The sequence below is a fragment of the Bos mutus genome, chromosome 18, assembly GCF_027580195.1.
Source record: "Bos mutus isolate GX-2022 chromosome 18, NWIPB_WYAK_1.1, whole genome shotgun sequence".
NCBI lineage: Eukaryota > Metazoa > Chordata > Mammalia > Artiodactyla > Bovidae > Bos > Bos mutus.
In genome coordinates, this window is record NC_091634.1 from 60,008,591 (window position 1) to 60,031,790 (window position 23,200).

General features: G+C 63.8%; 1 protein-coding gene across 2 annotated transcripts in view; it reads left to right on the forward strand.

Moving 5' to 3' along the window:
- Positions 1-23,200, forward strand: part of BCAR1 (BCAR1 scaffold protein, Cas family member) — a 33,852-nt gene continuing 10,652 nt past the window's right edge. The window contains exons 1-2 of one of the 2 annotated variants that reach the window (XM_070388701.1): positions 1-209; positions 21,530-22,078. In XM_070388701.1, coding sequence (XP_070244802.1) covers positions 198-209; positions 21,530-22,078 — 561 coding nt within the window. In that variant the 5' untranslated portion in view covers positions 1-197. Of the gene's footprint in view, positions 210-11,788; positions 11,949-21,529; positions 22,079-23,200 lie in introns of those variants that run through there. The other variant, XM_070388700.1, reaches the window with a different exon arrangement.

Sequence of the window (23,200 nt, forward strand, 5' to 3'; positions counted from 1 at the left end):
CGCGGCGCGGGCTGGGGCGCCCGGACAGTCCGGCGGCCGGGAGCGCGCAGGAGCCCCGAGAGCGCCGGGACCCTGCGCCGGGAGCGCGCAGGAGCCCAGAGAGCGCCGGGACCGCGCTGGGGGCGCTGAGCGCGGCGGACTGAGCGCCCCGCCTGCCGGCGCCGCTGCCCGCCCGGGCCCCGGGAGCGGCGGCCAAGATGTCCGTGCCGGTGAGTACCGACCGGCGGCCGGGCCCGCTCCTGCCCCCGCCGGGCCCGCAGCCTCGCGCCGCCTGGGGCCGCCGGCTTGGGGCCCCGCCGGGCCCTCTCGCGTAGGGGACTGGGAGCAGCCGGAGGCGGCTCCCCGAGGCCGGCCTCCGCGCCCCCGCCTTTCCCTGCGCCCTCTCCCTGGGGACCCGGGTCGGGCGGGGTCCGCGCTGGCCCCCAGGAGTCCCCCCCGCCAGGGTGGCCAGGCCCGGCGGGGAGAAGGCCCGGCCGCTCCCCGGGACACACTCCAGGCGGCCGGGCCGGCTGAGGGGGCGGGGTCCGCGTCCCCCCACCCGGGGTCCGCCTGGGACCGCCGCCTTGCGGTGCTCAGGGGCCTCCCCGGCCGGGGCCCGGGTGTTCCTCTCGGAGACCCCTCGCGCCCGGGCCGGCTTAGCGGTGGGGGTCTGCGCCCACCCTTTAGAACCCGAGGATGCACTCTCCGGGAAGCGTACCTCTGCCGCTGAAGGCCCCATGGGTGCAGGCCCTCACTTCTTCTTCCCCCCTAGCCGTGGGGCTTCTCTTCTCACCTGGCACCCCCTGCTGCTACCCCAGCAGGCGGCTCGGGCGACCCCACCCCGGGCTCCACACAGGCCGGTCACCTGGAGGCATCCGAGCCCGGCCTGCGCGGATGGCCAGTGGTCCCGGCAGCCTTTGGTCACCAGGTCTCAGGTGCAGCCCCCAGCCCGCTTTGCAGAGGCACCCACTGAGGTGGGGGCTGCTTCCCTGCTTCCTGCCGGGAAGAGGGCCTTGTGCTGTAAAGCCCTGGCCTCCAGCCATTGTTTCTCTGCGGCCTTTAGGGGTTTCCCCTCTGACAAGAGGGGGCAGTGGTCCCCGGGTGCCTATCCACCTGGCCTGTCTGTGGAACTGCTTCGCACTTGGGGGACCCCATCCTTACGATGAGGCAGACTGTTTGGGGCTTCTTGGCAGGGCAAATGGCCTTTTAATTAACCACCATAGAGTACACGGAGATTACTGGAGAAGAGATGCTGTATAAGAGCAAAGCATTGTTATTATGGAATTAAAGATCCCAGCTCCTGCCCGCCTCCAGAAGCGGTTAATGCAGAGTTACAGATGAAAAACTTAGGGCTTCCAGACCGTGCTGATGTGAACCCCCCACCCCCGTCCGTTCTGGTTCTAAGCATAATTGCCTCATCTTTAGGAAGAAAGAAAGAAGACAGAAAAGGCCTGCCAAGTCCTTCTCCTGCTCTGCCTTCCTGCAAGGCTCTGGGTCCTTTCTGGCTCAGGGCATCAGGACACCTTCTCTGACCTTGTTGAGCACTGACCGGAGAGATGAGGTGGACCATCTAAGCCTGCCCAAGGGCCAGAGTCTCCAGGGCACGAGTGAACAGGGACTGGGACTTTTAGGCTACATCAGAGCCTGGACGGCCTAAGTTTGGGAGGTCCATGCTCGATTTGGTGTGGTTTTCCACAGTCACAGCAAAGGTCTGGATACAGGGTCTGGGGTAGCACCCAGACCCCTCGCCTGAGCACTCTGGGCAGCCCTCCTGGGCTCTGTGCCTCCGTGGCCCCGTCTCTAAGAGGAGAGGGCTGGTGGGAGGGCCAGGCTCTGGGTGTGACTTGCGCAGACAGGCACCACTGTAGACACCTGCCCTGGACACCTGTGGTCCGCCTCTGCCCCGTTCATCCACACTGCCAGCTTCGCATTGTTTGCCACCCTTCCGCCTGCAGCTGCAGTCCTCGGAGGTTCTGCAGGGGGAGTGGGGGCCTCACCCCCTGTGCACACATGCCGGGCTATCGGGTCACCCTGGGCCTCTCCTGGGCCCCCTGGTGATGTGTGAACTGGTGGCAGTGGGAAACAAAGTTCATTTTGGGAGCAGCCATGAAATGTTCCGAAAATTGCTTTCATGTGCTGGTGAGTGGTGAGGCCAGCCTCCTGCTCAAGCCCCGCTCTGGGAACCCAGAATGATGACCGCCCACGTGGTGCTCACAGACACATTTGGGTTTTAAGCATACCCGTTCATTTGGGCAGTCTTTTCCTGGATGGGGCTGACGCAGGCACTTTGGCCCACAGCAATTACCAGATGCTTCAGAATGGGGTGGGAGGCAATGGTGGGCGGCAGGAGGGGGCGAAGAGGTTGGGACAGGCCAGATTGGGCCAGGGGGGACCTCCTGAGTGTCAGAGCAGGGGGACCCTCCAGGGATCAGCTGGTCTCACTCCACCATCTGACCCACATGCAATCTGGGGCTTCCCTGGTGGCTCAGACAGTAAAGAATCTGCCTGCAATGCAGAAGACCCGGGTTTGATCCCTGGGTCAGGAAGATCCCCTGGAGGAGGGCATGCAACCCACTCCAGTGTTCTTGCCTGGAGAACTCCACGGACAGAGGAGCCTGGTGGGTTACAGTCCATGGGGTCACACAGAGTCAGACATGACTGTACGACTAACTGGGGCCCAGAGAGAGAACAGCATGCAGGGTCCTCCCAACTCCCTGCCTCATATCCCGCCTGTGCTCTGAGCTGAGGGCAGAGTTGACACAGCGCCAGGAGAGGCGCTTTCTGGCTGTTCTCTGAAGTCTACCTTCCTCTCGGGCATGGCTGCTCAGCGCCCAGGCCCGCCTTCTCTCTCTGGGCAGGCAGGAAGCATTTGGTAAGGGAAATGGCTAGGTCACTCACCTGAGACTCCTGGTGGGCATTGGCATGATCTGAATTTAGGAGTGACACTGCCCCCCAGCACTGTCAGGTAGGAAGCCAGCTTCCAGCTGGTAGAGAAGTTGTCTGCTGCCTGTTCCTGCCTCTTGTTCCCTGTCTGTGAAATGGGCACAGCTGCTCCAGCCTCTCCTCTGCTCCTGTGTTAAGTGAGGGACGGGTTCTTTCAAGGAGTGAGGTGCTGACGTGTGTGGAGCGTTCCCTGTGCCGAGCGCTGGGCTTGAGGAGGTCTTGTCGTCCTGCCCGGTTGCACGGCCACTGGGGGATGGGGCCAGGCTGGGAACTGAGTCGGGCAGCATCCAAAGCCAGCAAGCGAGCGTGGCCTCTGTAATTGTGGGGGCTGCGGCCTGCTGGGCTGTACAGAAGCCAGGGCCGCTAAGAGAGTGCCCCTCCACTCGTGGCTTTCTGAGCATGAGTTCAAGTCAGCCCTTCAGCACCCATGGGATGTGGGGCTTCTGGGGCTCCCGGTGGCCAAGCAGCTCTCCGGGGAGGTGCGGCAGGGCAGGTCAGCCCATCGGGAGACTCACAGAGCAGGAGTGGCACCTGGTTGAGCCTCTGCCAACGGTCCCAGGGTGCCCTTTGTACCTGGCTCTGTGTCAGTTGCTGCTGCTGCTGGAGAGCTGGCCAGGGGACCGGGCGGCTCCAGCCTGGGCAGCCAGGCCAGCGGCGGCGGGGGCCTGGGAGAACGGGTGCAGAAGAGAGCAGTGGAGCTGGGCAGAGCCCAAGTCCAAGGTCCTCCATTCAGGCTCCAGGGTGCCGGGCACACCCCTCCCACCGGCCTTGGGCTGCATGGGAAGTGACCTCCGACCCCAACCCTGCCTCGCTCCCCGTCCCTCCTCTCGCTCAGCAGAGGGCCCCCTGTGGGAAGCCCTCCAGGATTCCCAGCGGTGGTCATGCACTCATCAGGGGGGTTGCCTCGTTGCCGTCAGGCTCCTGGGGCAGGACCCGGGCTGCCTGGCTCCTCCCTGTCCAGCCTGCTCCGATCGCCTGCCAAGGAGGTGGTCCCGGGAGCACTGATGACCCCCGGCCAGCCCCACAGCCTGGGGTCTGCATCCCTGCACAGGCCCTGGAAGCCCGGCTGGGGGCTGATGGGCCCCAGAGAGTCGCTTCTGGAGGGACGATGTTTGGCAGGTCAAGGGCCAGGGCTCTAAAATGATGGGGCAGGGTCGTCTGTACCTTGAGCGAACACCTGAACCTCTCTGAGTCTGTGTCCTCTGTGTTCTGGGGATTATAAGGGCACTGAGCTCTTGGGGTTTTATGAGATCTTGGCGAGGTTTGCAGAAAGCTTTCTGTAAGAGGCTAATAAGTCATAGTAGCTACTGTTGTTGAGGTTATTATCTTTATCCTGCCACCAGTGGCTGGTACGGTAGCCAAGACCCATTTCTGGCTCCTGCACAACCAGCCCCCTGCCCCTGTAATCCTCCTTGGCCCGCCCAGTCTGCTTCCAGTAGCCCTTTTTTTGTGGCCCGTTCCTGCCAGGGCTTAAGCCATGGGATGACCCTGGCCACTTCCCTGCCTGGCTATTTGGACCCCTGTCTCAGCCTTGGATGGACAGGTACTTGCTCTCACCCAGTAGATGGAGTGCCCTCCAGTGGGGCCAACAGCAGACCCACTGTACCCCAGGCCGGCTGGATGCCCTGTCCTGAGTGCCCCCAAGAGTGGGTGCCGTGTAGCAGGAGATGGAAGCTGCTGGATCGGTGGGTGCCAGGCTGATTTCAGATGTATCTGGAGCAGCCTGCCTAGCATGGGACAGGCAGGGTCCTGGGTAGGAAGGAGACACCATGGGGTGGGTCCTGGCCCTTCAAGGAGGGGGCTCTAGTTTGTGGGTGAGGCAGGACCGCAAGGCTAGGAGGCGGCCCCTCCCGACCCCGCTCCCGTGGCCCAGCAAGAGGTGTGCCTGCTGCCCTCAGCTGTGCCTCCCAGCCTCTGACGGGGCTTCATCACAGCTGCCTGCTCTGACTGCATCCTAGTCTCACCCCATCGTTTCCTCGGCTTTCTCTTAGTTTGCTGGACCACTGTCTCCGTCTCTTCAAGACAAAGATTTGGGGATAGGTCAGGGACCTGGGAGGCGGTGATGGCTGCCCGCTAGGAGAACTGGTCACAAGTTACGGCTTTCTAAAGTTAATCCCTTCTCTAAGGTTTTTTTTTTTTCTTTTAGTAATTCAATTTTATTATTTAAACCCTACCAAATTCCAGTAAGGATTTGAGACAGATTATAGTGAAGGACAGAGTTTGGGATCATCGCAAAATCCAGAACTTTGTAATGTATGGGGAAGGTAGGCATACACATTTGACTTGAAGCTCCCTGATGGCCAGGGCAAAAAGGGCAACGCGGTGGGTTTAGGATTACAATACCTACTTCTGGGTATTCCTAATGCTCTTTATTGTTTCCTCTGTGATTTGTTTTCTTTTTACCAGTTGAGACTCTCTTAACTGAGAAGGTTTTCTATGTAGTGAAATGGACAGATGTTAGGTGTACAGTTGGGTAAGTTTTGACTAATGTAGACCCCATATAACCGTCAGTCGAATCAAGATGATGAGCCTGTCCGTCATCTCAGAACGTTCACAAGCACTACCTTACTGTCAAGTGCGCCCCAGCCCTGTAACATGGTCAGCATTCTGGTTTCTTTTTTTTTTTAAAGGAAAAACTATGATTATCCCATGACCTTGTTCTGGAAAGTCATTTTTTATTGGCGTGTAGTTGATGTACAGTGTTGTGTTCGTTTCTACGGTCGCCAGCATGGTGATTTCTCTCGTCACGGCAAGGTTTCACCTATTCTTGAACTTGATGCCAGCGGAAGCATATTATAGTGTATACTCTTTGGGGTCTGACTTCATTCAGCAAAATGATTTCGGGAGTCTCACCCACAGGGTGTGTATCAGTAGTTCTATCTTCACTGCTGTGCTGAGCAGTCCACTGCTGACTCTGAGTTTATGTATGTCCTGCTCTCTTGCTGATGGATGTCTGTCTCTAGTCCTTGTGTGCGGAGGGCTTTTAATACTGGAACATACTAGTGTTGTTGGTGGTATAATACCCTATTTCAGTATTTTATAAAACCTGATATCCAGGGCTGTGTGCCTTGAGGCATGCCCAGAGGTGTCTGTGTTCCCTAAATGCCGAGTTCCCCAAAGTACCGTGATTGTTCATAGCGGTGTGACGCGTGCCTTCTTGTCCACAGCTCTCCCCAGGTATCCGGTGCTCGAATCCCCTCTTCCCAGGGCCCTTACCCGCCAGAGCTCCTGGTGGGGAGAGGCTTCTAGGAGGAGACGGAGCTCTCCTGGGAGCGGCCCCTGTCTCCCCACCCTCCCTGGCCTGGACGGATTCCTGAGCTCTCCACTTTGACCCTGGCTGCCCGCCAAGGTTCCCCGCCAGGCAGTCACTCCGCAGGCAGGTCCCGAGGACACCTGACCCCTCAGGAAGCTGCAGTGGGGGAGGCTGGCCTGAGAGCCGCCCTGCTCTGCATGCTGCGCTGCACACCCAGGCAGTTGTTGGCATGCCTGTGCTATTTTTTACAAACCTTGACTTACTTTTTTCTGTATAATGAGCCTGAGCAAAAGAGTCACATGCTGCTCAAATGCCACCTCCTCAGTGAGGAGCCCTAGCATCTGTATAAAGAAGCCCCTCTCTGTGTCGTTCTCCCCGACATCCCATGTCTCTCCGCTTGCTCCCTGCACCCACCCTGGAGTGGACGCTCCCTGAGGACGAGGACTTGTTTTCTGGCAGTGGTGTCCCAGCAGGAGCGGGTACTGGAGGGTGTCCTGATAGACCCTGTTACGGCCACACCCAGTCCCCGGGCTGAGGGGAGACCTTGCCCACCTCTCTGCAGTGCCTGGGGGTCTGGGGGCACCTGGGCTTTGCAGAAAGGTTTTTGCTGCAGAACCGTTCAGGGGATGTGGAAACACAGGGCTGGGGGTGGGCGGCCTTACTGGAGGGCACTTGTGCACGAGGTGTGGGTGCCCGGGAGCATGCCTGGTGGGGCAGGGCTGGTGTGTAAGGCAGAGGCATGAGTGTGCCTGCAGCGTCCTGGCCAGTCCCAGAGGCTCTGAGAGACACAGTGACCACGGAGGGCCCCACGCCGGGTGGAATCAGAGCTCCTGGCCTACAGGCCAACCCGGACGAGAAGGTGGGCCGGGGGCGCGTGGAGCCCCCTGCAGGCTGGAGCAGGCGCAGGCGGGGGGCGCCGTAGCTGTGCTGTCCCTGCGTTCATGCCGGCCTGGGCTCCTGAAGTCCCCTCCTGTGACCCCACCGGCCCCCCGACCCCCACTGATGTCGGGGTCACACCGCTGCCCCTTGGGGGCCGTGGTGGGTGTCGGCACCTGTCCTCCGGCAGAAGCAGGTGGGGGCGGCAGATGGCATGTGCGGTCGCCCCTCCCCTTGCCCTCGCGCAGGGGCCGGTTGCCATGGGAGAGGCAAGCAGATGGCGGGCTGGGGCTGCTGACCACACCCTGGCCCTGCCGCCCAGGCTGCCCGCCAGAGCTCAGCCGCCCAGCTTTCTCTCCGAGGACAGGGGCTTGTCCCTGGCTCTCCCTTCCCCCACCCCCGCCCTCCCCCAGGCAGTGTTGAGGGGCCGCTGCCGGGGTGAGGACCCGGGGACTGGGGTCCCGGTGCCAGGGGAGGGGTGAGGACCCGGGGACAGGGGTCCCGGTGCCAGCGAGGGGCAGGCCTCTCTGTGCACACAAAAGTGCGGAGCTGGTTGTTGGTTCTCTGAGGCACACCGGGAGGGGGTACAGACAAGAAGGGGGCACTCAGGCTACTGGGGTCCGTACCCAGGGCTGGGGCAGAGAGGCCCTGGGAAGCGCCCCAGCCGTGTGAGCAGAACCCCTCTCTGAAGGCAGCACCTCCCTGCAGGTGCCTCTGCGCCTGCTTAATTTTCAAATTAGAAAATCAATTAAAAAATTAGGAGAAAAAAAACAATTAGGAGACTGTGCTGTCCTTGAAAGAGCCTGAGAGCGGGGGAGGGAGCTGCTGGAAGGTGGGGGCGTAGGATCGGCAGGGGTCCAGGCCGTGCATCCCGAAGCCCTGCCTCTGCCCCCACCCCTCTGCCCTGGTCCCGCCCTTGCACCCAGGCCCCTGGGGGCTGTCCCGGGGCCCTGTTGGGGGACTGGAGCCCACCCCACAGCTGGTCACCACCATAATGACACATGGACGCCCGTGGTTTCTCCATTGAAGGCAAGGCTTCAAGGCTCCAGCCCCCGGGGTCTGCTCTGTCTGGGGTCCCCTGGGGTGCTCTTCTGTGGGATCATGCCCTGGTAGCCAGTTTGCATTTTGTGGCTTTGTCACTTCCTGGAGGTGTGAGGGGGCAAGGCCCCGCCCCTGTCCGAGCCTCTGGGTGGGGATGGTTCTGTCCTGGCCCCGGGAGGGCGGTCTCTGTGGCGGTGGCAGTGTGACAGCGGTTCTTGGCACAGCTGGGCCTGCGCGGTGTCCTGCCCCCTCGCCCACAGGGCTGGCTCTGGCTCGCAGGCTGCCTTGGAGCCTGCCGGTGTGCGTGGCCAGCCCAGGGCTGGGCGTCCACTGCGGCCTTCTAGAGGCATCGTTTCTTCCTGTCCCTGCGGCTGGCAGCCCTCACCTCCGGCCTCAGGAAATCCTTCCCTGCTGCTGCGCCCGGAGCCGGCCGGCCCCCCTCGGTGCTGCTGGGAAAGCCCAGGCTTAGGAGAAGGCGGCTGTCCGAGTCACTTGGAGCTAGCCATTTCAGTCCACGCTTCACTTGGCATCAGCATTTTCTTGCATGATTTTAGCCTTTGAAAATGGCCATCTTAATAGCTGCACAGGATTCCATTGAGAGATTCTGGTGGCCCAACCAGTCCCCTATAGCTGGTCATTTACGTTATGCCCCTCTTTGTTCACTGTTATAAATGCTGCCACAGACATTGTTGGGGCTATTGCAAGAACCGTTCTTTGTGCTGTGGGTCTGACGTGGAGAATAAGACCCCCTAAAGCCCAGAGAGCAGGCGCCAGGTCTCCTCACTCAGGGCCTAGGATCACCAGCAGCGCCTGCCCCAGCGGGCCCGTGATGGACGCACGGGAACCAGTGGCCTGGGGCGTAGGCCACCATCGGCCCTGCACAGACAGGTGCTCCCCCAGGGCCTGGGGGGACACCCCAGCTGTAAGCTCGCCTGCACCGCTGGGGTGACCACGGTGCTCTGGGAGGAGCCCACGCTCTGCCAGCTTCTCCCGGCCCCTCCATCCAGCAGGGTCCTCTCCTTCCCGGGCATACGGTGTGCTCACCCTGCTGAGGGGCGCTCCTGAGCCTGTTCTGAGCTCACTTGTGTCTGAGGATGGTGCTTGGGTCTCACATGCTTGTCCTTTGGGGCCTCTGAGTGCGGCAGGGTCCTCAGCTTCCCTGGGCACCCGTGTTCCATGACCTCTTTTCTGCCCTGCAGGTCCTGAAGGTGCCGCAGGGGGTTCAGCGTGGGCTGCGCTATAGCAGCCCTGCCTGCCCTCCCTTCTGGGACTGCAGTCTGGGGGGTGCAGGGTGGGTAGGGGAAACTGAGTCTCAGCCTCTTCATCTGGAAAATGGGGCGAATTGGGAAGCCTGTTGTGCAGGATCACTGTGGGCACGAGATGAGCGCGTGATCATGGAGGCCTTGGCCTAGTGCTGGCCTGAGCGCTGTCCTGGGGGCTGCATCCCTTGGCCATTGGCCTGGGAGGGTCTGCTCCCCCACAGAACCCCAGAGCTGCCCAATGGGCGCCCCTCCCCCACTTCCCCAAGGCAGGCCTGGGAGGGGGCACTCGGCTCCCCCTTCAACCCCTCCCCTTCCAGCACAGTGGGGCAGAGATCCCAGGGCCTGGATTCCAAAGCGGAAATGCCATTCTGGGAGGCACAGTCTTGGGGGGAGTGGGGAGTTTAAGTGGAAAAGGAGCAAATTTTTGAAATGCCTGGGCCAGAGCTGGGTTCTCCTCCCCCGCCTGCCCGCCCACTTGAGCAGCCCCGCCCCCGTTCGGCTTTAATCCAGCCCCGCGGAGGGAGGGTCTCTGGTCTTCCAGGCGCTTCCCTGCTCTCCCAAGGCCGGCTCGCACAGGATAAGGCCGACTCGACAGGGATGTCCCTGCCCATCTCTGTGGAGACCTACTGACTAGCTGTGGAGCCTGGTCCCCACCCTACTCCCCACCCAAGTGGAGACCCCAGGGAAAACCTAAGGATCCCCTCCACTCAGCATGTACAGATATTCACTCACGGCAGGCTGTTCCGATGTTTCCTTGGAAGCGGAGGTGCCAGTCAGGCTGAGGGCAGGGCAGGCCTTTCTGACGAGGCCACGGCTTCCTTTCTGACTTTGGGGCACAGCCTTGGGAACAAGCAGGAGGGGACACCCTTGGCAACATTTCCCTGAGAGCTGGGTCTTCTGTGGGGAACTGGGCTGTTTTGAAGGGTACAGGGGGGCCAGTCCTAAGGCGGGCATAGGGTGGCAGCTTGTCCCGTTCCTTCTTGAGGACTCTGGGTCCCCCTGTGTCCAAATCTTGCTGCTCTTTGCCCACACCCTGTGCTGAGAGTTCCGTCCAGTGGTTCCCCAAGCAGTTTTGGGAGAAATGCAGATGTCTGGATTCCCCCCCTCCCCTGCCAACTCCCAGTTTTTCTGGAGGAGGGGACCTAGGAATTTGTTTCTTAACAAGCTTTCCAAGGGATCTATGACCAGCCAAACGTGGGGTGTCCTAGCCCAGCGTCTTCCTTTTATAGATGAGGGAGAGCCTGCCCATGGTAGCACACCTGGAGAGGGGCTGTGTCAGTCTGGGTGTCGGTGGAGGGACACCTTTGGATCTTTCTCGGGCTTGTATGTATTTTATAGGCCACGCCCGAGGGTTCTCTACAGGACATGTCCGGCTGCTTCACTGGCATTCCGAGCTGCCTGATGGTGTCTGCACACTCAGCAAGTGGCTTGAGAAGGCAGCCTGTGGGAGAACCCCAGATGTGAGGCGCGGGAGCTCCAGGTCTGGAGCCGGCTCCTTCCTAGATCTCCCTGCAGACCTCCTGTGCAGCCCTGGACCACGTTCAGGGACGGTCACAGCTTGTCTCCTGGGGAGGGGAAGCTCAGAACCACAGTGCCCTCCACTCAACTTCCCTGTAGTGCGTCTCCCTCCGGTCATTCCCATCAGCATCCCTCCCAGCCCCTGCTGCTGAAACGGGAGTTGTTGGGCCAGAGGTGTCAGCCCTGGACAGGGCTGACTGAGGGGTCTGGGTTGGGGCAGAGGTCCTGGGGCAGCACTTGGGAAGCTGGATTCAGTTCGGAGAAGGGGTAGATGGACAAGTTTCTCGTCCCCGGTGCGCTGGGGCTTCCCGCACACTGGCTATTAGAACACGATGTGCTCCGGGCCTCCTCTCCCCGCATTACCCACGGAGACAGCTGCTGTCCCCGGATTCCCTGCCGTCCCCGGCGTCTTTGCCATGTCTTCACATTCTGGGGCTCTTAAGACACCACAGGCCCGACCAGAGTCGGTGCGGTGGTGGCCGGAATCTTAGTTTTCTGCCAGCTGGGGCATACTCCTCCGGGTGCAAATCTGAGTCGGACTTGTTGGATGGACGCATGTGAAATGACCCGCGCTGGCGGCCGGGGAAGGCTGGCGCCTCTGGGGCTGCCACGGCCGCAGAAGAGGAGGGCAATCCCGGCAGTCTTCCAGAAAGAGGAAGGCCACGGCCTTTGAGGAGGATGCGTGCTCGCCCTCGGTGGAGTGCAGGGACAGGCCTTCGGAGCGCCGGGCAGGCGGGTTCCTGGAGCCCCGCGCAGTCCGGGCACCGGGGGCGGGGGCGGGGGGGGCGGGGACAGGGGCGGCCCTGCTCGGCGTCCCGCCCCCGGGCCGGCGGGTCATTTGCATGGGGGCCCGAGTGGCCAATGGGTGCGCGCGGCCGGGCAAGCCGGAGCCGGGCGGGGCGGGGCGGGCCGGCCCTGGGCGGTGGCAGTGGCCGGGTAGGCGCTGAGGCGGCCGGACCGGGGCCCGGGAGCCGGGCGGCTTCGGGGCGCTTGGGACCCCGCGAGCGCTCGGCGCGAGCGGTTCGCTGTGCGCTCCCACGGGGAGCCCAGGCCCACCGGACACCATGAACTACCTGGTGAGCTCGGCCGGGGCGGGGTCCGCGCACCGGGGGCCGTCGGCGGAGGCACCCCGGCCCTGCCCGCGCCCGGGCGGACCCGGCGGGCCCGGGCGGGGAAGGGTTAAGTGAGCGGCATTTCCTGCCGGACCCGCGGGTCCTGGGAACGGCCGCAGCGGGGGCGTGGGGCCGGGATCCTGGGAACCCCCTGTGCCCGGCCCGGGCTCTCGAAGGCCGGGACTGGGGGTGACCGCAGGCCCCACGCGCCCGCGGGCTGCTGGAAGGACCGGGCTCGGGCGCCGCGGGCCGCAGAGAAGTTCCTGGATCCGGGAAAGTAGCTGGCCGGAGGCCCGCTCCCGCCTGCCGGCAGCGCCTGTCGGGTGACCTTGGGCCTGAGAGCCGGGTCTCCGAGCCCCCACTCCATCTCCTGGAGCAGCGACCCGGGGCCCCTTGTGCCGTGAATTTCCAGGAGGCGGGGTGGGGCTCCGTGTGTTTTGGGGGGACGGTTGCCCCTGCCCCATGCTAGGGATCGAGGGCGCCGGGAGCAAGTGCGTGGTCCGCGGAGAAGTTAATAATTAACCTCCGGGTCGCCAGCGTTGGATTCCGGGATCCGGGGCAGGCTCCTCTCGGTTATGGCCTTCGCTCGCTGTAAAAGCGTTGTAGGAGCTGGACGGCGGGCAGGGCAGTCCAGGCCCACGCGGCGGTCCCATCCCGGGCCCTCGTCTCCGCGGGTGGAGCGTGCGAGCCGGGAGGGGCGCAGCCGCCCCTCGGGTGGCCTGTCCTCGCGTTGCTGCTGCGCTAGGCAGAGCCCCGGGTGGTGGTGACGGGTTCGGAGAAGCTGAGGTTTGCGGATGCCTGGGGGAGGTCGGGGAGCGTGAGAGGTTAGAGTCCGGGGAGATGTTGTCTCCCATCTCTAGCTGGTCTTGAGAACAGGGAGCTTGTTTTCTCCCAGCCTTAAGAGTCTCAGCTGGGAGGTCCTGTCTGGGTTTGCTGTGTCAGTTTCAGCCAGGCCCGCAGGTGTTCCTCATGCGCCGCCCGCCGCACCTCCCCCCCCACCCATGACCGTTTCCTTTCCAGGGTGGGGAGCTGATGCTGGGGTGGAGGGATGTCAGGGTTAACAGGCGTAGAAAAGCAGGAGAGGGGCCCCAGGTGCAAGTGGAGCCTGGTGGGAAGAGAGTCTGGGAGGAGCTGTTGGCAAGCCCTTCTGGCACTGGCACCCGCCACCCACTTGACCTCAGTGAGGGGAGAGTCCAGTGGGTGCAGGGTGGAGGCGGGCTAGGGCAGTCTCTAACTCTGCCAGGACAGTCAGCCTCAGGTCCGGAGAGCTGGCCCCATCTGCCCAGGCTTGGGCAAGGGACTGAAGTGAGGGCAGTGCCCCGGGAATCCTGCCCGAGTGAGAGAGGCCCCCAGACAGCTGTTCCCCCCAGGCGCAGATGGGGGCACTGAGGCCAGAGAGGGACGTTACTGTCCTCAGAGCTGACCCAGGGCATAGTCTTCTGATGTGGCCCAGCTCGTCCATGTGCTCCCCTCGCTCAGGGACTGGGGGGACTGCCAGCTCCATGGGGTCTCTCTCTGGCTCCCGCACTGTGCTTTAGTGGCCCCCACCTGGCCTCCATCATTCTTTTAGGGGTCCCAGCGCCCATTTTCTCTCAGCCTGGAGAGCTCTCCTCCGTCCCCCAGGAGCCCACAGCCAGCTGGGGCAGCCAGAACCAGCCAGCAGGTGGAAGGGGATGGGGACAGTGCTTGGCGGACACTGGGCCATTCTCCGGGAAGATACTGTCCGAGTTCCTCCTCTCTGGGCCCTGAGGGCCCCGAGTATGGAGCTCCAGGGTGGTCTCCCTGACTTGGCGGTCTCCCTGACAGGGTGGTCTCCCTGACGGGAGAGCCCCTGACTTGACCTGCTCCCATCTCTGAGTGGGGAGAGGGACGAAGTACTGGCTGGCCTGGAAGGGGCTCAGGGTGGAGGGGCAGGGCCCCGTCTCAGACCCCTTTTCCAGCAGGCACTCTGGATGTCAGGGCTCAGGACCTTTCTTGAGCTGGAGAACTGTGCTCTTTGTGCCAGTGTAGACCCTCCTCCTGCTGAAGCAGGTGGTGCTGCTTTAAGGGCTACTGCGAGTTGCCATTTAGGACTGGAGAGGGGGCTTTGAACGCCGAGGTGGGGAAACCAAGGCATTGTAGGAACAACGCCTCTGCTGCCCCACCTGGGCTGTGCCTCTGCCTCGGCCCCTCCGGTGGCAAACCAAGGGGGTGGCCGTGGTGGCTTCCCAGGGCCTGATGCTGTCCGTGAAGTCAAGGTTGGCCTGTGCTGGCCTCTGCCGAGAAGCCAAATCCCAAGACTGAACAGGCCGGTCTGTCCCAGCGAGTCTGGGGTCTGGGTCAGTTTCCTGGGTGGGTGGCAGTGGTACGGGGCTCAGGGAGTGAGGACCACTCCCAGCTGTCAGCAGGTGGGTGGGCTCTGGGACGGCGGGCTCTACTCTCGTCCCTCCCCCCGGGAGCTCTTCAGTGCCCGGGGCCAGGCCCACCTCTGCCCACCATCTGGTGTGGTGGAGGCTGCAGGCCGTGCTCGCGGCTGGAGGACCCTCCCTGCCCAGCCTCCAGGGTCCGTGCCCAGGACACCCTGCCCGCGGCCTGCTTCCTGCCCAGGACCTGAACGTGGAGGCTTCTGCTCTTGCCACTGTTAACGAAGGCCAGGTCAGGGCACCTGCTGGTCTCAGGGAGCTGCTAGCCGTGACTCCCCACAGCTGGGTTTCCAGTCTGTGTCTGTGGACCTGTTCTGGCTGCTGGGGTCAGGCCTGGGGCTGAAGGCCCACACCCAGCCCCTGCTCTGCATCCAGAGCTCGGGCGCTACCCAGTAGGCAAGGAAGGAGGCACGCCTCCCTTGTCCCCCAAGGGTGGCTCTGGCGCAGGGGGCTCACCCATGCTTCTCACGCTGAACACTGAAGACCTGAGCCCAGACCCTGAACCCTCAGTTGTCCTGGGCAACGCCAAGGCCAGCTGTTCTGCAGTTCTGTCCGAGATGAGGGTGTAGGGACCCCTGGAAAGGGAAGAGGCGCTGCCTTCCCGGATCCCCAGCCTGGAGCAGAGCGGGGGCTTGTCAGGGCCCTGGGCACGGGGCAGCCCTCCTGGGGGCGTCCTGGAGCACGGGTGAGCTGTGAGCGTGGGCTGCCACGGGGGCATACACACGTTTTGGCTGTATCCACTGGCCGCAGGGTCTCCTTGGGACAAGCAAACAGAATACCCCAGAAATAAACTTGGCCCACATTTGAGACAGCCGTGCATGAAGAGAACCAGTGTTTGCCGAGTGAGTGCTGTGTGTGGGGCTCTGTGCTCGGGGCTGGGGTGTGTGGCGGGGGCAGGGACGGCGGGGTGGACAAGGCCTGTGAACTTTCCGCCCCGGCCGCCCGGCTGCACTTTGCCACACAGCTCAGGGCTCCTCTGCCACGTCCTGCCCATGACACTGGCAGATCGGGTAACGGTTGCGCGCCTCAGTTTCCCCATCTGTAGGATGGGCGTAGTCCTGGTGTCTCGAGGTGAAGGAGATACTGAGTGTGCAGAAGAGCCGTGTCGTCAGGTTGTCACTGTGAGCCTGTCAGTCTCTCAGCCGCCAGGTAGCACCAGCCCCGAGTCTGTGTTTGGGGACACCCAGAGCACACCCGGGACTCCCCGGGGCAGCAGGTGGAGGGTACACCCATCCGGCGGCCACCGATCTCCCGAGCGCGTGCCCAGTGGCGGCCATGGCCCAGCTGCTCCGCGCCCAGGGCCCAGTGGGTCTGGCGCACACAATGAGGGCCATTCTCGCACCAGGCCGGCCTGTGGGACAGCCTCTCAGCTCCCCTGCAACAACCAGGCCGTTGTTCTGGGCACGCCGGCAGCAGGCCGTTGCCCAGGGAGTATTGCTTCAGGCTGGGGGTGCCCCTCTGTCCCCTCCCTCTGGGGCGAGGCTGTGTCAGGGGGCCGACCTGGCTTCCTTGGGCAGCTCCCAGGGAGGCCAGGGCACCGCCCCCTCCTGCGCTGGGCAGGTCAGCAGCCCCAGGTTCAGCCCTGCTTGTGCGGGGGTCCCCTGCTGAGGGGGCAGGCCCCCCTCCCCTTCCTGGATGCCCAGGTTGGGGGACATGAAGTGGGCAATGATGAAGGGTGTCGATCGGCACTTCAGGAAGGGCGCAGTGGGCGGTGGGTGCCCAGGAGAGGATGTGGGAGCCTTCCGGGGGGTGGTGACACCCAAGTGGCATCCTGAAGGAGTAGGATTTAGCGAGGGGCTCCCCAGGTCAGGAGCAAGGGGTCAGAGGTGCGGGCGGGGCGGCTGCCGTCCGCGTGGTGCCTGGACGCGGGTGGGCCCCTGTGCTGTGCCCTCCCGGGGACCCGGCTATGCGCCCCTGGGGCTCGTGAAGCCTGGCAGTGATGGAGGCTGGCAGGCCGGGTGCTGTGCCTCCCCGGGGCCTGGCTGTGCACCCCTGGGGCTCGCGAGGCCCAGCAGTGATGGAGGCTGGTGGGCTGGGTGCTGTACCCTCCTGGGGCCTGTCTGTGCACCCCTGGTGCTCATGAGGCCCGGCAGTGATGGAGGCTGGAGGGCCAGGTGCTGTGCCCCCCCGGGGCCCGGCTGTGCACCCCTGGGGCTCTTGAAGCCCAGCAGTGATGGAGGCTGGTGGGCTGGGTGCTATGCCTTCCCAGGGCCAGGCTGTGTGCCCCTGGGGCTCGTGAAGCCCAGCAGTGATGGAGGCTGGTGGGCTGGGTGCTGTGCCCTCCCGGGGCCAGGCAGTGTGCCCCTGGGGCTCGCGAGGCCCGGCAGTGATGGAGGCTGGCGCGCCGGGTGCTGTACCCTCCCGGGAACCAGCTGTGCACCCCTGGGGCTCATGAGGCCTGGCGGTGACAGAGACTGGTGGGCCCCCCGGGGCCCGGCTGTGCACCCCTGGGGCTCGCGATGCCCGGCAGTGATGGAGGCTGGCGGGCTGGGTGCTGGGTGGATGGGCCCCTCTTCAGCCTGGAGCGAGGTCCTGGGCCCGGGGGCACGCGTCCAGCGCAGGAGTGCTCCGGAGCGGCGGGTCTTGCCTTGTTCCGCCATGGTGTGCTGCCACTGGATGCGCTTACTGCCCCCCCACCCACGTCCTCCCAAGGCGGCCTGCCATGTGGGCGCCCCTCCCGCCCTCCCCGCTGCCAGTCCAGGCTGTGGCCCTGGCGCCCCGCCCACCCTCCGCACTTCACGGTCACGTCTCGTGTGTGCCCTCTGTCCACACGCCCTTCCCCGCACCGTTTCCTGGCCGCCTGGTTTCCATCCTTCATGAGTCGCCTGAGGTGTCCCTCTCGGGGAGGCCCTCAGCCCGACCCCTGTGAGGCGGCCCTGGCGCGTTAGTTTTGTGTCCCACTCCTCGCCCTGTCCTGGCAAACCGTGGTGTGTCTTCTTGGTTGAGCTAGGCTTGCACTGCCTTTCTGAGGCTGGCCCAGCACCTGGCCAGGCGAGCCTCTCATTAAACAGAAGCAGCGTCCTGGGAAACCAGGCTCGCCCTCTGAGCGCAAGGGATCCGGGTGCTCAGAGAGGCCGCGGGGCCTGCTCGGGGTCCCCAGCAGTGGGCAGAGGGCAGACCCAGGTGGGTCTTGGTGCTGCTGCTCAGACCCGGGAGGGGGGGGCATGAGGAGCAGCTGGAGTGGCTGGGAGGCCCCGGGGTGGTGCCCGGCCAGCTGGCGCGCAGTAGTGCCTGGACCGTGGCGAGCCCACCCCTGGGGCTCGGGATGGGGCAGGGGGCACCAGCTGACACAGGCTGAGGCGCTCCCGGTGCCAGGCGCCTGCTGCCGTGTGCCCACCCGAGAGGCGCTGCACAGCCCAGCTCGGGCCTCCCCAGACTGTACGGTCACCGCAGGATCGGGCCCGACTGCTCCACGCGCTCACACCGCCTGTAACTGGGCCTCCCTGGGTGCAGTGGCCCCGGTAGCTCCCTGGGTGCCCTCCTGGGCCCCGGGGGATTCCTCTCACCCTGTCCCCCTTTCCCACTGGCCCTGGCCCTGGGTGGAGCTCTCCAGCCGCCCGAGAGGCCAGCGCTGCCCAAAGCCCCTCTGCTGGCCCTCCACCCGCCGGCGGCCCTCCTCTGAGGTGGGGGTGTCTGCAGGGCATGCCCCTGTCTGCACCCGCCCCCTTTGGCTGGAGGGGTTTTCCTGTGACTCACTCTGCTGGCACTTCCTGTGGTCACGGGGCAGGGGCTGAGGGGACCCAACCGGGTGGCTCCGTGTTCTGGGGTCACTCACTGAGGGAGGGTGGGCTGGGCGTCCCCCCCCCTGACGGAATCGGAGTGTGCTCTGTCAGGAGGACTGCAGACCATATTTGGAAAACTTGCTCTTCCTGCAGGCCGCGGGGCTGGGACCCGGGGATCAGCGAGCTGCGGGGCTCTTCCCAGGCCTCTGCCCTCTAACCCACCTCACCTGGGCCATCCCATCCTGCTGTGGAGCCCAGGAGGTGGTCAAGACGTGTGTGTTTTCAGCCCCCAAACCAAAAAATGCTTATTAAATAGAAATTTTAAATTTCTGAAAAATGAGGAAAAAGCATCCTTTCATTGTCTCAGACATTATCCTCTCCCCGTTTTTCAAGTTCGAGTGACTTTTTATTGAGGACTCACGTAGGCCTCTTGTGTTCATAACTGACCTGGTCTAACGAGCTGCAGAGGGTGCCGTGCGGGGCCCGGACCCCGGTGCTGCCCTCAGTGCGGGTGGGCCTCTGATCCACGCCAGGGCTGACCTCCCCGCCAGGGCTGACCTTCCCGGGCCTCGTCCCCCATGGCTCCCTGCTTCCCGGCCTCCGGCTCTGCAGGGGTGCACTCCCCCCGACACTGCACCTGGAGTCTGAGCGTGCGGTCCTGGGGCCGCCTGCCCGGCCGGCCGCCTAGACACCATGTCCTCCCCCAAGTCCTCAGCATGCCAGGGCTCAGAGGGGCTCTTTCTGGCCCCCGAGGCCAACGTGGAGGTGGGAGAGACCCCATCCTCTCTCTTCTCTGCCCGCGGATGAATCCAGGGAACGAGACGTAGGCCCCAGCGGACGCGGACGCGGGTGGTCCCGCTCCGGATCCCACTGCCAAGGCAGGTCCAGAGCAGGCTCTGACTCTTCAGGCCTCAGGAGACGCAGAGGAGGGGTTGGCGCCCAGCTGGCCTGGCGCAGGCCTGGCCTCCCTCTCGGCGAGGCCTGAGCCTCTGCTGTGCCCCGCCAAGCTCTTCGCCACCCCGGAGGCTGCAGCCGCCCCAGCCCTCTCAGCAGGAGCCAGCTTTGCTCCTGCCCGCCGCCTCGCCCCTGCCCGCCGCCTCACCCCTGCCCGCCACCTCCCCCCTGCCTCCCCCTGCCCGCTGCCTCCCTCCTGCCCACTGCCTCGCCCCTGCCCGCTGCCTCGCCCCTGCCCGCTGCCTCGCCCCTGCCTCGCCCCTGCCTCCCTCCTTGCCTCCCTCCTTGCCTGCTGCCTCCTTCCTGCCCGCTGCCTCCCTCCTGCCCGCTGCCTCGCCCCTGCCTGCTGCCTTGCCCCTGCCTCCCCGCTGCCTGCCACCTCTCTCTGCCCGCCGCCTACCCCCTGCCTGCTGCCCCTGCTCGCTGCCTCGTCCTGCCTCCTGTCTCGCCTCTGCCCGCTGCCTCACCCTGCCCACTGCGGCCAGGCTGGCCATGGCCCTCCCGCCGGGCCCCTGGGGCACCTCTGGGCCCTGCCCCTGCACACGCAGCGGGCCGAGGACTGAAACCAGGTCCTCTTCCTGGTTCTCTGTCTTCAGGGAGGTTCTGGGCCTGTCGGCACGCTGTCTGCCAGGACTGGGGTCCTTCCGTGTGACCCCAAGGCCTGCACAGGCCGCTGGGCCTTGGGGCCTCTGCATGGAGCGTTCTCCTCGCTCCGGGGGGGGCTGACTCACAGAGAACAGAGCAGCGCCCCAAGTCAGCAGTTCTGGGGTGGCTGTGAGAGCTAAGGGGAATTACTGGAGTAAAGAGCGGGGCTGGGGGGGACAGTGCTGCCCTTCTGCGGCCTTCCTCAGCCTTATGGGATGCCTTCCCGTTTTGCTGTATTTTCCCTATTTGTTCCCGATGCCTGGCTCGTTCCTGTCCCTCCTCCAGAGGCACCCATGCTAATGTAACGTGTCTGGAATCTCCTTGGACAAGTATCTGAGAAAAACACGTAGAGTTGTTCCGTAGGTGCCTGTGACATCTGCATAAAGCGTTCGGGGCCACAGAGCGCCTGTTTGCAGCCGTAACTCAGGAAGGCATGGCTAGTGTTCCTCACCAGCCCCCGGGCCCTGCCAGAGCTCAGAGCGGAATCAAGAACGTGTCCTGCTTCACCAGCGGGAGCCCTGCGAGTCCTCTGTGGCTGTCTTGGCCAGTCTGCTTTCCCTTTCAGAGAACTCTGCGTTTTGTGGGTTTTCTGTTGGTGTTCTTGCCTTCTCGCTGCTTATGTGTCGGAGCCCCTCCAGACTCCAGATTTGATCGGTTTGTCATTGGCAGCCTGCCACCCTGTCAGCTTTCTGTGATTCACCCATCCAGCTGAAACCGTTCACATCTGTGAGCTTGAATCCGTCTTTGCTCCTGTTGTTGTTACCTTAGATTTGGCGCTTTTGTGGTCTTTCTTTGTGGGTTTTGTTTTATAATTTTCCCAGCCCAAAGTCCCAGAGATAGTCTCCACAGTGTTTCCTTCTGTCACCTCTAAGCTCGTGCCTCTCACAGGCGGGTCTTTGTAACGTGAGGCAAGTGTCCACATGGACCTTTCTTCCCACGGTGCGTGAGCATGTGGGTTGTGGTCCTGCCCTCGCCATCGCTGCGGGGTTCCCAGTCGTGGTCCGGAGTCATGACCCGTCCTCATGGCAGGAATGCAGTGCCTCTTTGCCTTCCATTTTCAGAACCAACCTGCCTATTTGCCGATCTCTATTTCTCCACTTAATTCTAGGAAGGTTCTTTGTCTTTGATTGACTTCCCTCCCCCCCAAAATTCTGCTGGCATTTTTATTGCAGTTGTAACATTTTAACTAAGCTTGGCCCAGTTGGTGCATTTTCTTCCTCCGAGGTCTCCTGGGGTCTGTGCTTGCCTAACTCTTAGATAACTTGCAGCTTCTGTTATCTGCTGAGTCTTTGCCATGAGGTCGGCCCCTCGTGCTTGCTGGGCTCTTTACATAGATGGCGTGTGCTCTGCCGACGACGACCGTTTTGCCCCTGTGTGTCGTCTGGTCTCTCCCTCCTGGCTGATTGCGCCGGCGGGGCAGCAGGCAGGGTGTGCATCCTGTTTTCTCTGCAGGACGTGGTGGCCATTACTGTCATGATCGCTGCCTTCCCCAGCCTTGGGTCTAGCCTGTAGCGTGACTCCAGGAGTATTTGGTTGTTTTTTTTTTTTCAGAGGCTTGGGTGCCATCCTGGAGTGTGGGTGGAGGCTGCGGTCGCGAGGGTTTTGAGGCACTCTGCAGGCGCGTTTGAAGAAGCGCCAGCATCAGCGGGGCTGTTCTGCCAGGGGCGGTGGGCACAGAGGCGCAGGGATCCCGCCAAACCCTGTGTAGTTCTGCCTCGGTGCCAGAGCCACGTGCCTCCCCAGTCCCGGAGGGGATGGGAGCCGGGCGGGCCGCAGGTGCCCAGCACCACCTCTGCCCTCACTCCCCATGTCCTCTCCCTAGAACGTGCTGGCCAAAGCCCTCTACGACAACGTGGCCGAGTCCCCGGACGAGCTCTCCTTCCGCAAGGGCGACATCATGACGGTGCTGGAGCGGGACACACAGGGCCTAGGCGGCTGGTGGCTCTGTTCGCTCCATGGCCGGCAAGGCATCGTGCCCGGGAACCGCCTCAAGATCCTGGTGGGCATGCATGACAAGAAGCCGGCGGCACCCAGTCCGCCCCAGCCCAGCCTCCTGGCCCCCGCGGCCCCGTACACGCCCATGCTGTCGGCCGCCTTCCCGCCCCAGCCGGACGGCGTCTACCTGGTGCCCACCCCCAGCAAGACTCAGCAAGGCCTCTACCAGGCCCCCGGGCCCAGCCCCCAGTTCCAGTCCCCGCCGGCCAAGCAGACCTCCGCCTTCTCCAAGCAGATGCCTCATCACCCGTTCCCCAGCCCAGCCCCCGACCTCTACCAGGTGCCCCCGGGGCCGGGCAGCCCCGCCCAGGACGTCTACCAGGTGCCGCCCTCCATGGACGCACGGCACTGGGAGGGGACGAAGCCACCAGCCAAGGTAAGGCCTCCTGGGAGATCAGGCGGCCCTTCCAGGGGGTCTCGCCCAGGCCTGATTACTGGACGCAGTAGGGCCCAGCCAGTGATCTTTGGGACCACGGGGGTTCCTGTAGTGGCTCCATGTTTGGTCTGGGGCCACGGTGGGAGGTGAGTGCCGAGTGATTTACCTGTCTTCTGGTGTCAGAGTGAGCTGCCCAGGAGAAGACATGGAGCTGGTCTTGGGCAGTGGGGTGGCCTTCAGCTGACAAGACCCAATGGGAGGGTGTCCCCGGCAGACGACACAGCTTGTCCAAGACTGGCGTGGCAGTTGGAGCTGGCCCAGGAGGCCTGAGAGTAGGCCAGGACCCTGGGAGCCTGGTACCCTCCTGAGGACAGAGGATTTGGGATGGGAATGACCTGCCCAACCTGTCCGGGTAAAGCCATTCTGCGCAGAAGGGAGGACACAGGGAGCCCAGGAAAGGGGAGTGGAGGCGCTTGATGGGGGTAATTAGAGTATGGAGCGCGAGGCTGGAGTGGCCAGGATCCCAGAGGGATGCACTGGCTGGCGGTGACTCTTCTCTGCCCAGTAGCACAGTGAGGGTGAGCGGTACGGGGCTGGCGGGCGCCTCCGAGACTGTTGGGGTCTGCGGCTGCTCTGCCACCTCGCCTAGGGCCCACAGGCCAGGACGGCGGCTGCATGAGCGCCAGCCGGCAGGGCACAGAGGAGGGGCTGGGGGAGGCCTGCCAGCTAGTGCCCAGGGCACCCAGGAGCCCCTCGGCGGTGAGCTCGTCCCCCAGGCACCCGACCATCTCCCGGGCCGTGGCAGTGAGCTGCGGAAGCCGCAGGGTGACCTGCCCGTGACTCCTGGACTGAGGGGCAGACACTGCCTGCTGGACCGTATGGTCTCCCTGAGAGGGCCTCTCGTTCCAAGTCCCTGGCGGGCTGTTGCCCATGGGAGGCAGGAGCCCACACCCCAGCAGCACCCCGACCTGCCCATGCACCCCTCACCCCAGGCCATCTGCCGTGGAAGGAGCAGGACTGGAGTGCATGTCTCGCCCAGAGCCGCCCATCTGAGGACACTCTCCTCATGGCACTGGGCCTCTGTGCTCTGCCCGCCCAGGGCCAAGATGCCAGCCGGGCAGT